Source organism: Cricetulus griseus, unplaced genomic scaffold (genome assembly GCF_003668045.3).
Source record: "Cricetulus griseus strain 17A/GY unplaced genomic scaffold, alternate assembly CriGri-PICRH-1.0 unplaced_scaffold_1, whole genome shotgun sequence".
NCBI classification, from domain to species: Eukaryota; Metazoa; Chordata; class Mammalia; order Rodentia; family Cricetidae; genus Cricetulus; species Cricetulus griseus.
In genome coordinates, this window is record NW_023276808.1 from 3,768,723 (window position 1) to 3,784,895 (window position 16,173).

General features: G+C 41.2%; 1 protein-coding gene across 1 annotated transcript in view; it reads left to right on the forward strand.

The window, feature by feature from the left end:
• The window catches only part of LOC113838058 (mothers against decapentaplegic homolog 1-like), a 450,092-nt gene that overhangs the window by 51,715 nt on the left and 382,204 nt on the right, over positions 1–16,173 (forward strand). The window contains exon 4 of the mRNA XM_035453574.1: positions 11,544–11,577. Within this exon, the coding sequence (XP_035309465.1) occupies positions 11,544–11,577 (34 nt within the window). The remainder of the gene's footprint in view (positions 1–11,543; positions 11,578–16,173) is intronic.

Genomic DNA, 16,173 nt, shown 5'->3' on the forward strand with positions numbered 1-16,173 from the left:
TCCAGCAGGGGGTGCTAGTAACATCCTGCCTGTGGTACTTGGCACCCCAACCCTAGGAAAAAGAAAGCACACTGGTGTCATTTAACTCCCTATCTCATTGAGTCACTCTACCATGTAAAAAGATCATATGATCAGTTCACATAATTATGTTTGGACTCATGGCTATGTCCCACAAGAAAACAAACATACCGCAAAAGCATGGGAAATTTCTGGTGATGGAAATTAGCCACCAAAATTCTATCAAAGAACACAAGGATCACCTGTGTAGTCTGGTGCAGTGGCACATGCCTTTAATCCCAATATTCGGGAAGCAGGAGCAGGCAGATCTCTGTGAGTTCCAGGCCAGTCAGGGTACAGAATGAGACCTTTTTGCAAATAAATAAATAAATAAATATTATTAGTCTTGGGTAATTACAAATTTAAAATACATTCAGTAGTTGTTCGAGCCAGGAGGTGGAGGTGCACGGCTTTGATCCCAGCACTCAGGAAGCAGAGGCAGGGGGATCTCTGTGAGTTTGAGACCATTGTGGTCTTCAAGAGCTAGTTCCAGGACAGACTCCAAAGCCACAGAGAAACCCTGTCTCGAAAAAAAAGATATATTAAATATTTATTTCCCACTACATTAATATTATGTTAACACTTTACTTACTTACTTATACTTTTAAGACATACTCTTAATGGGTAACCCTGGCTGGCCTAAACTCCCTATGTAGACCAAACTGGCCTCAAACTCAGAGCTTACCTGTCTGATTTCTGAGCACTGGAATAAAAGGCATGTATTATCAAACTGGCTTTAATTTTTTTAATATTTTATTTAAAAAATGTGCAAATATGTACATGTTTGAGTATGGATTTACCTATGAATGTGTGTTATCTGTGGATTTCAGAAGATGTTGGATCCTGGAGGTAGAGTTACAGGCTATCGTGATCCACGTCAGCTGGATGCTGGGACTGAACCCAGGACCACTGTAAGAGTCCTACACCTTTAACTCAACAATCCCTTGCCCCTTTATCTGTGTGTCCATGCCTGGAGAGCACAGGGGTCTACACTGGCTGTCTTCTTCAATCACACTGCACTGTGTTTTCTGAGATGAGTTCTCTTGCTGCACCTGGGCTTTTGCCAATCAGGCGAGACTGGCGGCCAGCAAGCCTGAGGGATCCTATCTGTCTCCCATGCTGGGAACACACACAGCACTGCACCAGCTTTTTGTTGTTGTTGCATGAATGTGTGTTTATGTACACCCGCCCCTGATCCCCGCGCGTAAGCCCCGCCCCTGCCCTCGGCTCGTCCCCGCCTCCGGCCTCTCGGACCCACCCCTGCTCTCTGCTCAGCCCCGCCTCCGGCCTCTCGGCCCGCCCCTGCTCTCTGCTCGGCCCCGCCTCCGGCCTCTCGGCCCCGCCCCTGCTCTCTGCTCGGCCCCGCCTCCGGCCTCTCGGCCCCGCCCCTGCTCTCTGCTCGGCCCCGCCTCCGGCCTCTCGGCCCCGCCCCTGCTCTCTGCTCGGCCCCGCCTCCGGCCTCTCGGCCCCGCCCCTGCTCTCTGCTCGGCCCCGCCTCCGGCCTCTCGGCCCCGCCCCTGCTCTCTGCTCGGCCCCGCCTCCGGCCTCTCGGCCCCGCCCCTGCTCTCTGCTCGGCCCCGCCTCCGGCCTCTCGGCCCCGCCTCCGCTCCCGGGCGCTCGCTCAGCTGCTGGGCATCCGCGCTTCTCGGCCATGGAGACCCCTGGGAGTCTGGACAAGAAAGTCAAGCTGAGCGACACCGCGCAGAACGGGGGGAGTGGAGGCCGCGGGCGGGAGCGCGAGGAGCGGGGGCGGCTGTGGGAAGCGCGGGCTGCCCGTGCATCCTGCGGGAGCCGGGGGCGGGGGGACCCAGATTCTTACCCCTATATCTGACTTCTGATTTTTCTTAATAAATATCATTTATGCCAGGTGGTGGTGGTGAAAACCTGTAAAAGCAGCGATCAGGAAGCAGTGGTAGGCGGGTCTTTGTGTGTTTGAGACCATCCTGGTCTCAAAGGTCTAAAAGAACTGTTTTCAAGAGAGGTTCCAAAGCCACAGAGAAACGCTGGCTCAAAAACCAAAAGGACAAAAAATGATTACTTATATTAACACTTCATAAGGTGCCTTAAAAGATATGCTCAGTAAAGTAAAAGGGAATATTAAGACTCTAGTCTCTGGAGCAGTTGGCCATAAAGCCTGTTTCAACTTTTCAAAATAATTTTTGAGATTATAAATGCGTCATATTCACACAGTCTTTTCTGCCTCCAAGCCCTATCAAAACTACATTGTTTTCTAATTCCTGGCCTGTTTTTCTTGAACTCGATTTCACAGTACCACCTGTTACTGTGTGAAGGTTACCTGTGTTTGGTTACAGGATTTCCCAGCGCTGAGGTTTGCTGCAATGGACATTGAGTGTGTAATGGAAAATGAACACAAAAGACCCTGTGCTTTGCATGAGGAACAGGATGTGCTGTACATGAGAGGAGGAATGTCTACTGAAATACAAACTTTCTAGACTAGGGCTCTGTCTCCTGTGCTGTAATGGCAGAGGTGGAAGGACTGTGATATCTGAGTCAATTGATATGGGTGTTCTGGGGAGGCCTGCTGTCAGGATAACTAGTGGCAGGTGTTTTGTGGTTTCTTACCATTGTTATCTTCTTGCTGAACTGAATTGTAGGAAAAAACACAAGGTATACCATGGTGAATATATGGTTTTCAGAGCAAGTCTTTTGAGCCATCATTTCATTTATTTATTTAGTTAGTTATTGACTACTTGTTTTTCAAGAAAAGTTTTACCTCTGAAACATTCATGGCTGTACTGGGACTCACCTTGTAGACAAGTCTGGTATGAACTCACAGAGATCTTATTGCCTCTGCCTCCCAAGGGCTGTTATTAAAGGTGTGTGCCACCAACACCCAGGGAGCTTTCAACTCGGTTGGGACTTAAATGGAACATTAGAGAGAGTGTATATCCATTGGTATATGTAGTGACCTGGACAATGGCCTTTGTCCTCTGTGCTTCTAGTGATGGATTTACTGGGTAATGGAAGAATCTGTAGTCATGCCATGGGGGGTATAATTCTTGCAGTATCACAGTCCAATGTTCACATGTGAGCATTGCTTTTGGTTGCAGTGGGAAAACAAATTAGAAAACTATAGATTTGGTTTCTAGAAGTTCTGAATAATGCATTCCGTTTTCATGTTTGTATTACAAATGTTGCAATTACTTTAGGAACTTCTAGAAAAATGGTTATGTGGATTGTCTTTCATGAATACTTTATTAGAATGCTTGCAACTTAGTATTGCAAATAACCACAATGATGTGATTCAGTGAAGATAAGTTCCAGGGGAGAAAAGGAGTTTCTGATGTGCAGAGATAGCTCAAGTGTACCAGGTGCTGTACAGGTACATATGGCAGATTCCAAGTTATGTGACATAGGCCATGGGATCAGATTTAAAATAACGTTTCTTTTTCTTTGCATTTTTTTTTATTTTGGTTTCAGGAAGCATTTCTATCCTTTTTCAATTTATATTAGAAACAACATTGTTTTACATGTCAATCTCAGGTTCCTCTCCCCTACTCCTCCCCTGCCCCTCACTGACCCTGTATTCTATCCCCTTTCTTCTCCCCAGTGAAGGGAAACCTTTCATTTGTGGTCTTTAATATCTGTCATATAATTTGGAGCAAGGCATAGGTCTACTTCTCTGAGCTCAGACAGTGTTGGTTTATGTGGAATGCACTTCCAAAGTTCCTTCATACACTAGGGATAAATTCTAATCTACTACCAGAGGCCCCATAGATTACCAAGGCCTCCTAACTGACAACCATGTTCAGGGGGCCTGCTGTTTCCCCAAGCTATCAGTCTGTGGTCCATGAGATCCCACTTGTTCAGGTTAACTATTTCTGTGAGTTTCTCCAGCCTGGTGTTGACTCATTTCCTCATCACTCCTTCCTATCTGAAACTAGATTCCAGGAGTTTGGCTCAAACTTTACTGTAGGTGGCTTCTTCTGCTTCCATCAGCTTCTGGATGAATGCTCTAGGATGGCATATCAGGTAGTCAATTATCACATCAGAGAAGGACATTTAAAGTAAACTCTTGACTACTGCTTAGATTGTCAGTTGGTGTCATACTTGTAGATCACTGGACATTTACTTAGTCGAGATTTCTCTTTAAACCTATAATGGCTGTGTCTATTATGGTATCTCTTTTCTTGCTCTGCTATATTCTACCACTGACTCCTTCTTTCTGTTTCCTCAATTCCTCTTCTACCCTCCTCTTCTCCCCTTCTCATTCTCCTGACTCCCTCTCTCCTCCCCCATGCTCCCAGTGACCTCAGGAGACCTTGTCCCTTTCCCCTTCTCTGGCGGGTATTTTCATGTCTCTCTTAGGTTTCTCCCTGTTTCCTAGCTTCTCTGGGAGGTGCATTGTAAGATGGTAACCCTTTCTTCCATGTCTAAAACCCATGCACAAGTGAGTACATACCATGTTTTTTTGACTAGGTTACCTCACCCAGGATAATTTCTTCTACTTCTATCCATTTCCCTGTTAATTTTAATATGCTATTTTTCTGCTCCATTATGTAAATGTACCATATTTTGTCTATCCATTATTCAGTTTAAGGTTATCTAGGTTGCTTCCACTTTGTGGCTATAAAAATAATGCTGGTTTCAACATAGTTGAACAGATGTCCTTGTTGTATGACTATGCCTCTTTTGGCTATATGCCTACAAGTGGAAATGCTGCATCTCGTGGTATTCTGATTCCCATTTTTTTTTTTTTGAGGAACCGCTGTACTTATTTACAAATTAGCTGCAGGACTTTCCATTTCCACCAGCATTGGAGGATTGTTCTCCTTTCTCCACATTGGCCTCATCATAAACTGTCTTTGTTGTTTTTCAGTTTAGCTATTCTGAAAGGAGCAGTATGCTACCTCAGTGGTGTTTTGATTTGCATTTCCCTGATGGCTAAGGATGTTGAACACTTTCTCAAGTGTCTTTCAGCCATTTTAGATTCCTCTATTGAAAAGTTTCTACTTCTGTATCCCATGTTTTAATTGGATTTTTTTGGTGTTTTGGTATGAGCTTCTTGTTTTCTTTGTATATGTTAGAAATCAGCCCACTGCGAAATGTGGGATTGATGAATATCTTTTTCCATTTTATGGGATGCTGTTTGTTTTGTTGACTACATTTGACTTACAGAAGCTTCTCAGTTTCAGGAAGTCCCTTTTATTAATTTTTGTGTTTGTGCTATGGGTGTTGTGTTCAGGAAGTGGTCTACTTTACAAATTCTTCTAGGATACCTACTACATTGTCTTCTAAGAGGGTCAGTGTGGCTGGATTTATGCTGAGGTCTTTGATGCATTTAGACTTATGTTTTGTTCATGGTGATAGATAAGGATCTCTCTGCAGTCTTTTACACACCAGCACCCAGTTATGCCATCACTATTTGTTGAAGATACTTTCTTTTTTAGATTGTATAGTTTTATCTTCATTGACCAAAAATAGGTGTTCTTTTGGGATGTTTCTAGACAGGGTTTCTCTGTGTAGCTTTGGAGCCTATCCTGGCACTCCATCAGGAGACCAGGATGGCTTCAAACACACAGAGATCTGACTGCCTCTGGAAGAAGTTCACAGTATCAAGACTTTAAATTGCAAAATCCATAAATGGTCTCTATTGAGCTTAATTGGCTGTTTTCGTGGTACACAAAAGACAGGGATGCCAGAGTAATGGCAGACCCTGGTGTCCAGGTGAGAATTTCAGTGGGTACAAGTCTCTGCAGGGAATCATGCAGTTGGCCTGACCTATCTGCCTTGAGAGATATATGTCATAGAATATTCAGGCTACAGCTCATGGCTCTTGGGACACAATGTACCTACCGGTTCCTGATGAACTGATGAACTCCATCAGGCAATCAAGCAATCGGACTAATCTGTATTTCTCTATATGATTTCTTAGTTATCTAGGAAGTATGTAAGCTTAACAAGAAAATTGTTCTTAGACATTAATCTTTTTTACCCTGTATGGCTTTCAATTTTCATGTTTTCCTGGCAACTAAAACTGAATTGATCCTGAAATTGCCACTATCTTATGTTTCTGATACAGACATAAAAGTCTGTGTTCTGTCAATAAAATAGTCATATTTTTGTCTTGCTGTGGCCCTCTAGGCCAAACCTGGCTGCATTCCTTTTTGATTGTTTTGGCTGATCTTGGAGTGGTCAGTAATCACAGGTTCTTAGAAGATTTCATGAAATATTTAGCTAGAGTTCATCTATGTGATATTTTGGCCCTGAATCTTTCTTAATCCCTACACATCTCAAGAAAATGAATAATGCTGAGTTTAAGAGTAATTGGCTTATTGATGTCTTAGACAAATTATTGCTTCTGTTGATGGTTATTACTGTTGACTCCTTCAGGTCTACAGTGAAAAGAACACAAGGAGGAAAATATGAAAGTCTCTATTTTGTTAAGGAAAAGAGAATTAGTAGTTTCTTATGTCAATCCATTGATGGGAAAGAGAGTAATTTTCAAGGTTTTTAACAGCATTAAAAAAGATCCCTGCTCTGCATTTAAAGTCTACTAAGGTAGCCCAAGTTATTGACTCTATCCAGCAGTGCTTTAACATTATAGAAGGAGTAGGCAAAGCAATTTCTTGTCTCAGGAGCAACATTATTCAAAAACTGGAAAATTTGATCCAAGCTTGGTAGGGTCCACAAAATCATGGCAGAATCATCTATTTTTTTACAGTCTATGTAACCAATAAAGACGCTAATTATACAGATGACAGATTCTCCTTCTGTGGTCAGTTCTTCTCTATATGACACATCTATGTTTTGGAATGTCAGACTCAAATGAAGATTCTGTGAGAGTTTACGGCAAGAAGCTGTGAAGATGAAGCTGAGTTGCATTTGAGACGACAGTGTTGAGATATCCATGCCATGAGACATCTGTCATGGAGACTTTCCTATGAGGAATGGGAGCAGCAAACGTGTGAGTTAGATAAGGTGTCCTGGGGGTTGGGTGATATTTCGATATATTTTCATAATAAAGCTTATATAGCATCAGAGAGCAGAGCTACCAGTTAAGTGACCAAAAAATACCATAGAGGTTTGGAAAACTGTGGAGAGATTGGAGACAGGAATTATTAAGGAGGGGCTGAGACAGGATCTTTCTGTTTTTGATTCATAAATTGAAGAGGTAGGAGTCACTGATGTCTGCTCAACTGGATCTTTGTTCTTTCTGGTTGTTACCCCCATATCTGACTTCTGATTTTTTCTCAATAAATATTACATATTCCAGGTGGTGATCATGCAAACCTGTAATACCAGCACCCAGGAAGCAATGGTAGGCGGGTCTTTGTGAGTTTTAGACCATCCTAAAAATTCTGTTTCCAAGAGAGGCTCCAAAGGCACAGAGAAACCCTGCCCCCAAAAACAAAAGAAGAAAAAATGATTACTTAAATTAACACTTTATGAGGTTCCTTAAAAGATATGCTAAATAAACTCAAAGGGGGTAATTAAGACTTCCAGAGATAGATTAAATATTAGACTATTAAATTTATATTTTTTTCAAAGCTACTGAATTGGAAAAAACCACATTGGGAGATATTAGATTAAAAAGAAACTGCTAAATTAAAGCAACCTATATAATTTGGAGAAACTTTGATCTCCAAATTAAAACCAAGATATGTGTTACAACAGGGAAGAGGTTTTGCTTTGGTTTCCCCTGGGGATGTGAGGGTGGGGGTGTGGGGGAACCCAATGCCCATTAAAATTGATAAAGATTATATTCAAAGGAAAAAAGATTTCTTAAAACAGACATTTGTCATTAAACCACATTACCATGCAATCTAAATTAATTCATGAGACTAACAGATGTTTTTCATTGGATTGAATATAACTTGCCAAAACTAGAAATCTGCAAAGGTATGTTGAAGAAGGTTTTGTTTTGTCTTTCAAAAACATAATATTCTCCAATGAAGGAATGTAAAGATCACTGGTGTCGTGGGGTTCTAGTACTTTGTCTGCTAGTCAAGAATATGTGTGTCACTGGGTTCTTCTTTTCTTGGACAGTTTTGGGTGTAGTAGTGGTACTGACTAAAATATTTTTCCATGTCTAAAAGACATTTATTTACTATGCTCAATACAGTCAGGATTCTGATTCACATATATGTTTGACCATTTATACCAAAAATATAGTAGAATGCATTGGAATTTATGATGGTATGGCTTATCTTTAGGCACATGAAAAAGCAGGAAAAATAAAAGTTTAACATGTACAAGTCATTAGAAGCAAAGTTGTTAAAACAGGCTACTCAAGAAATATAACTAGTGTGAAAAAAATTTCCTCACTAGCCTCTCTGTCCAATTCGAGGATAATCCACAATGTGTTAACTATTCCCAAATTGTGAGAATTGAAAGCTGAATACTTCAGGTAACTTATCATGGGGCCTTAGGTGTTTCCCAGCAAAAATTTCATAGTGTAATAAATTCTGGTGTGAAAACGAACTTAAAATTTAGTCTTTCTCATTAGGATGGATTCATTATTCACTCAAACAAAAGGACATATCATACTTCCTTGTGAACCTTAATGCATAATTCCTGAGCTAGTCTGAATGTAATTTCCCCCATAAGCTCAAAGGGAATGACACACTTATGAGCTTGCTTTGTTGCTGTAGGTATGGAACTGTTGAAGCAAGTGTGTCACTGGGGCGGGGGTGCATACTGAGATCTTATATATGCTCATGCCATGAACAATGTCCCAGACCATTTCCCTTTGCCAGTGGTCAATATGTGGGATAGGGCCTAGACCCACCCCCGTGTGTCTTGATCAGGGAGTATCCCTTCATGTAGAATGGGCTCCCAAATCTACACACATGCTAGGAATAAGTATTGAAATACTACCTGAGGTCCTGTAGATTTCCGAGGTTTCCTCACTGAAACCCATGTTCCTGGGTTCTGCATCAGTCTCATGCTGGTTTCCCAGCTATCAGTCTAGGGACCAATAGCTCCCCATTGTTCAGGTCAGCTGTTCGTGTGGGTTTCAGCAGTCTGGTCTGGACCCCTCTTCTCATCACTCTTCCTTCTCTGCAACTGGATTCCAGTTCAGTTCAGTGAATAGTTGTGGGGGTGTGCTGCTAGATGAGGGCTATCGGGTGGCACATAAGTCAGTCATCAATCTCACTATCAGGGAAGGGCATTTAAGGTATCCTCTGCTCTATTGCTTAGATTGTAAGCTAGTGTCATAATTGTAGATCTCCAGACACTTCCTTAGTGCCCGATTTCTATTCTATGTAACATACGATAATAACTATTTAACTCATTAACCCAAACCCAACACCGTCAGTGCCTGGAACCAAGGTACTCTGCCACACTGGGCTCCCTCCATCCCTACTGGCCCACCCCGGTCCCTGCCTACCACCGCTGTGGCTGCACCCGATCCATGCATTCATCCGTTTATTAATTTATTCATTCATTTGTTCGTTCATTCGTTTATTTATTCATGGACTCCTAGGCGGGTAGCAAGCACGTGATAGCTGGCGAGCTCATGAATGAATCCCCAGCTTCCACTCATCTTGCCCCTCTTGGCTAGCCAGCTAGCCTGCTGGTCGTTCCTAAACTGCAATGCTGACTGCTGCTGCCTGGCAGCTGTCTGCATTCAGTTCACTGGATCACTCACCTCACTCAGTCACCCATTCACTGATTCACTCCCTCATTCACCTGCAAAACCAGCCTGGTGAGCCAACAGTTCACAGAGAAGATTCCCTGCAGCCTGCACGGAACTGGCTCGGGACTACATTTCCCAGTGTGCCCTGTGTTCCTAACCCACCTCTCTTCTGCCCACCAGCCTCTTGCTTCATCCCGTTTTGTTAGAAACCACTGGACAGTATTCAGTTTCTTTCCTGTGATTTTTTCCAGGGTTGGAAGAAAGGCAAGGGAGCAGAGAGGAGGGTAGTGTAATGAAGAAAGGTAGGATGTGGAGGCCTCTGCTTCACTACATGCTGTGTCTCCCAAGTGAGCTTTTTCGAATTCATTCTGAGTTGGTCTGATTTAGATTGCAGCATCCTCAGAGAGGCTCTTTGATGTGTAGAAACTCTTCAACTTCCCCTGGAGGAAAACTGGAAGTTGCTATGGAAACCAGGAAGACATCAGGGTCTGCAAACTGAGCCTGGGGCGAGTACTATTGAAATGCAAATTGTTGCAGATCTCCAAAGGGATTTTTTTTCTCGCGTGGGAGGCACGGCCAGGAACCACAATATGTGGCTTTAAACACACTCTGAACTTATGGGAGGTGTTCTTGTCACTCAATCCCCACTATCCAATCAGGCCCGCCGTGAGACCTGCCAGTCTGAAGAGGTGCTGGGCTCTTCCTGAAACCAGGCTTCAAGTCTGTTTTGAAGAGGTGACCACGATTTTGTTTACTGTGGTGCAGTGTTGCTGCTGCTGACCTGAGAGCTTCATTGATCTGGGAAACCACAAAATGGTGAGCTATTGGATGCTGTCTACAGATTGGGAGGAACAGATGGTGGCAGATAGTGTGGTGAGTCCTCCCTGTATCTGTGGGGAGAATGCGACCTGATTCCCTGTCTTGTAAAATCACATTTGACCCATGTAAATTCTTTGAACTTGGAGGGATGTCTCTCACTAACTTTGTTTATGGGAATAATTTGATGACTGTATTGGGAACAGGGAAAACTGAAGGTCTGGTTTCTAGAAGTTCTGAATTTTGCATTCCATTTTCAGGCTTGTATTATACATATTGCAAATACTTTAGGAACTTGTAGAAAAATGGTGATGTTAATCATCTTTCATGAATACATGATTAGAATATTGTAACTTGGTGGTGCAACTAACCACAATGATGTGATCCAGTGAAGCTTAGTTCCAGGGGAGAAAGGGAGTTTCTGATGTGTAGAGATTTTTCAAGTGTCCGTGGTGCGGTGCAGGTAGATTGGGCAGTTTCCATGTGATGTGTCATTATCCATGAAAGCAGATTTAAAATGTAATGCAAGTCTCAAGTCTCTGGAGCACATGGCCTTAAGGCCTGTTTCAAGTTTTCAAAATAATTTTGAGATGATAAATACACCATACTCACATTGTATTTTCTACCTCCAAGCCCAACCAATACCCCATTGTTTTCTAATTTGTGGTCTGTTTTTCTTTAGCACAATTTCACAGTAACCACAGTTAGTGTGTGAATGTAGGCTGGAAGGACTGTGCTGTCTCAGTCATAGGGTTGCCCTAGGCAATGTGGGTCTGTTGTGGAGGGGGTGTTAGCAGTCAGGAATACTAGTGTCAGGCAATTTTTGGGTTTTTGCCATGGTTTCTTCTGCCTTTGTTGAAATGAGTTATAAGTAAATACACAAGCTATACCATTGTGACTATATCATGTTCAGAGCAGGTCTGTTGAGCTATCATTTCATTTAGTTATTGACTGCTTGTTTTTCAAGACAGGGTTTCCCATGTAACAGATATGGCTGTACTGGGATTCACCTTGTAAACCAGTCTGGTATGAACTCACAGAGATCTTACTGCCTCTGCCTACCAAGTGCTGATTTTACAGGCATGTGCCACCAACACCCAGTGAGCTTTTAATTCTGTTGGTACCTGAATGGAACATGAGCCAGGTTTTAGTTCTGATGACACATGTGGTGACCTGGGCAGTGGCCTTTGTCCTCTGTGCCTCTCAGTATGGATTTTTTGGTAATGGGAGACTTTGCAGACCTGGCATGGGAGGATATATTTCTTGCAGTATCACTGCCAAGTGTTTACATTTGGGCATTGCTTTTTTGCAGTAGGAAGATAGATGAGAAAATTGAATGTCTGGTTTCTAGAAGTTCTGAAGATTGCAATACATTTTGAGCTTTGTATTATAAATATTGCAAATAGTTTTGGAACTTGTAGATAACTGGTGATGTTGATCATCTTTCACCAATACATGATTCAAATGCTTGTAACTTGGTGGTGCAAATAACCACAATGATGTGATTCAGTGAAGTTTAGTTCTGGGGGAAAAAGCAATTTCTGATGTCTAGAGATTACTCAAGTATGTATGGTGCTCTGCAGTTAGATTGGGCAGATTCCATGTGATGTGCCATAATCCATAAAATCAGATTAAAAATCATTTTTCTTTTTCTTTTTATTCTTTTTTTTCTGGTTCAGGAAGCATTTCTTTCTTTTGTAATGTAAACTAGAAAAAACTTGTTTTACATGTCAATCACAGTTCCCTCTCCCCCATCCTACCCTGCCCTTAAATGACCCACTATTTAATCCACTTTCTGCTCCTCAGGGAAGGTGAGGCCTCCATAAGTGATTTTCAAAATCTTTCATATAACTTGGACCATGGCCCAGGCCCTCCCCTGTGTCTCCAGGCTGAGAAACTGTTGGTTTATGTTCCCAAAGTCCATTTATATTATAAGAATAAATAGTAATTCACTACCACAAGCTCCATAGTTTGCCCAGGTCTCCTAACTGATACCCATGTTCAGTGGGCCTGGATCAGTCCTATGCTGGTTTCCCACCTATCTGTCTGGAGTCCATGTGCTCCCCTTTGTTCAGGTCAGCTCTTTTTTTGAGTTTCTCCAGCCTGATCTTGACCCATTTGCTCATCACCTCTACCTATCTGAAACTAGATTCAGGAGTCTGGCTCATTGTTTAGCTGAAGGTGTCTACTTCTGCTTCCATCATCTACTGGATGAAGGCTCTAGGATGTCATATTAGGTAGTCAAGGATTTCATTACCAGAGAAGGGCACTTAAGGTGAACTCTCGACTATTGCTTAGATTGTTATTTGGTTTCATTCTTGTAGACTTCTGGACATTTCCATAGTGACAGATTTATCTTTATACCCATAATGGCTATATCCATTATGGTATCGCACTTTTTTTGGCTCTCCTCTATTCTTCCCCTGACTCAATCTTCCTGCTCCCTCAAGTCCTCCTCTCCCCTCCTCTTCTCCCCTTCTCATTCTTTTAACTCCATCTCCCCTCTCCCCATGCTCCCAATTAACTCAGGAGATATTGTCCCTTTCCTGTTCTCTGGGTTATCATCCATGTCTTGCTTAAGATACTCCTTATTTCCTAGCTTGTCTGGCAGTGTGGGTTGTAGGATGGAAATCCTTTGTTCCATGTGAAAAACCCATATATACTTGAGTATATGCTATGTTTGTCTTTTTGTTACTATGTTACCTTACTCAGGAAGCTTTATTCTACTTCTATCCATTTGCCTGTGAATTTTAAGATTCCATTGGTTTTATCTGCTGGGTAGTACTTCATGGTGTAAATTTGCCATATATTGTCTATACTTTATTCAGTTTAGAGTCATCTAGGTTGCTTCAGGTTTTGGCTACTACAAATAATGCTGCTATGAACATAGGTGAAAAGATGTCCTTCTTGCTTGAATGTTCATATTTTACCCTACAAGTGGAATTGCTGGATCTTGTAGTAGACTGATTCCCATATTACTGAGGAACTGCCATACTGATTTCCAAATTGGCTGTATGAACTTGCACTCCCACCAGCAGTGTAGGAGTGTTCTCCTTTCTCCCCATGCACCCCAGCATAAACTGTTACTGGGGTTTTTGATTTTAGGCATTATGATGGAGCAACATGCTACCTCAGAGTTGTTTTGATTTGCATTTCCCTGATGTCTAAGAATGTTGAGCACATTCTTAAGTGTTTTTCAGCCATTTTAGATTCCTCTACTGAGAAGTCTCTATTTAATTCTCTACCCCACTTTTTAATTGGATTATTTATTGTTTTGATAATGAGCCTCTTTTTTTCTTAGTATATTTTGGGAATCATCCCTCTGTCAAATGTGGGGATGATGAACATCTTTTCCCATTCTACGGGGCTGCCATTTTGTCTTGTTGATTATGTCCTTTGACTTACAGATGCTTCTCAGTTTCAAGAGTTCCCATTTATTAATTGTGCAACTCTGTGTCTGTGCTGTTGGTAATATGTTCAGAAATTGGTCTACTGTACAAATTCATTGAGGCTACCTCCTACTTACTTTTGTAAGAGTTTCAGTGTGGCTGCATTTATGTTGTTGTCTTTGGTCCATTTGGACTTAAGTTTTGTGCATGGTGATAGATATGGATTGTATGCAGTCTTTTACATTCCAGCACCCATTTATGTCAGCACCATTTGGTGAAGATGCTCCTTTTTCATTGTATAATTTTGATTCATTGTCCAATGTCAGGTATTCATAGGTATGTGGGATCATATCATGGATTTCAATTTGATTACATTGGTTTACCTGTGTTATAATTTTTTTGGTTGGTTTATCATTTAGCATCAGTGGGGTTGTGTGCACATGAAACAAAAAGAAATATAAGGAGCTTCTGATCCATAGTCAGAGATCACCTTCATTTCTGGAGAGAGATCTAGAGCATGGTGCTTCTCTTTTTGGAAGAAATATCAGTAGCCCTAGGGTCAGAAACTATAGTTCAACAGTCATTTTAAGGCAATTTTGTGAAAGTTGTGAAGTCTGTCTTTATTTTATTTTTATACCCATAACATCATAGGTAGCTGGGTATCATTGGTGAAGATCAGCCTTTTCCTTTCCTCTGTTTTGTTGTGTCTTCTGATTAAAAGTTGTTAATATTTACCTGCCTTTTTTCTTGGCATTTTCTCACTGATCCTTTCATTCTTTCCAAAATATTTTATATATTTTTGATTGCTGTACTTTGTGACAAGTTTAGACCTCATATTATGTGAATCTCTGTACTGATTTTACATAAAAATATTGGACCTTCAGCAATGTATCTTCATAAAATTTCTTATGTTATCAGTTATGAATATTTTGGTTTTGGGTGAAGTTTCTGTGAATAGAAGGTTTACTATTTTATCTTTATCTTAGATGGTTGACTCTTCCTATTTTCTTGCATACTGGCAAATGTGTGTTCTCCAGTTGTTGCTGTCTTCATGTTTGAGTCTTTGTTGTGTTAGTGAATGATTAATACAGTTGCTTTGGCTAAATTGATCAGGTATCCACTTCACAAAACCTGGGAACATCTGAGAGAAAACTGATTGAATGTGTACTTAGATCAGAATGTTTGATTTATGCCTGGAAAATATTGATTTGACTGATGCTTTATGTGGGAATAAGACTTCAGCTTATCTCTGAGAAAGTGCATCTGGGCTTTTTAAGAGAGATAGCTGAGCACAAGATAGTGGCAAAGAAAAAGAGAAAATCAAGACACAATGATTCCACATGTTTTCCCTTCAATGACTGACTTGAGTTTCTCTCCTAAGTTCCCACAATGATAGAATCTGTCCTAGGAGTAACAACCAACTTTGTTCATTACAGGAGTAGCTTTTATTGAAATGATTTAATCACAACAAAAGAGAAGAATGTTGGTAGTCTGAATGCAATTGGACCCATAACCTCATGGGGGATGGCACTCGTTGGAGCTCTGTTGCTTTCAGTATATTTCTGAGTGTGTGTGTGTGTGTGTGTGTGTGTGTGTGTGTGTGTGTGTATGTCATTGAGAAAAGTCTTACTGTCATATTCACCATGTAGTCCAAATTGGCTTGAATACACGGAGATCCGCCTGTCTCTGCTACCATACTCAGCTATATTCATATCTGAAAACACATTGACTGGCAGACATCAAAAATGACTTTTAATACCAGCACTTGGAAGTAGTGGTAGGTAGATCTTTGTGAGTTTGAGACCAGCCTAATTTACATGAGCTGTTCCAAGAGAGCCTCCAATGCCACAAAGTATCCCTGCCTCAAAAACCATAACAAAATAATAGATTACTTATATTAACACTTTTTGAGGTTCCCTAAAAGATATGCTCAGTAAACTAAAAGGAATAATTAAGACTTCTAGAGATCGATTAAATAATAGATTATTAACTATATATTTTTTAAATTCTACTGAAATGTAAACAACAGCATTGAGAGATATTAGATAAAAAAAGAAATTTCAAATTAAAGCAACCTATATACTTTAGAGATACTTTGACCTAGGAATAAAAACCAAGATATGTGTTACATCAGGGAAGAGGTTTTGCTTTTGTTTCCACAGGAGGGTGGGAGGGGACCCAGTGACCATTGAAAAGGATAAAGATTATATTCAAACACTAAAAGATTTCTTAAAACAGACAGTAGTACATCAAACAGCATTGCCATACAATCTAAACTAATTAATAAGACTAACAGAGGTTTTTCAT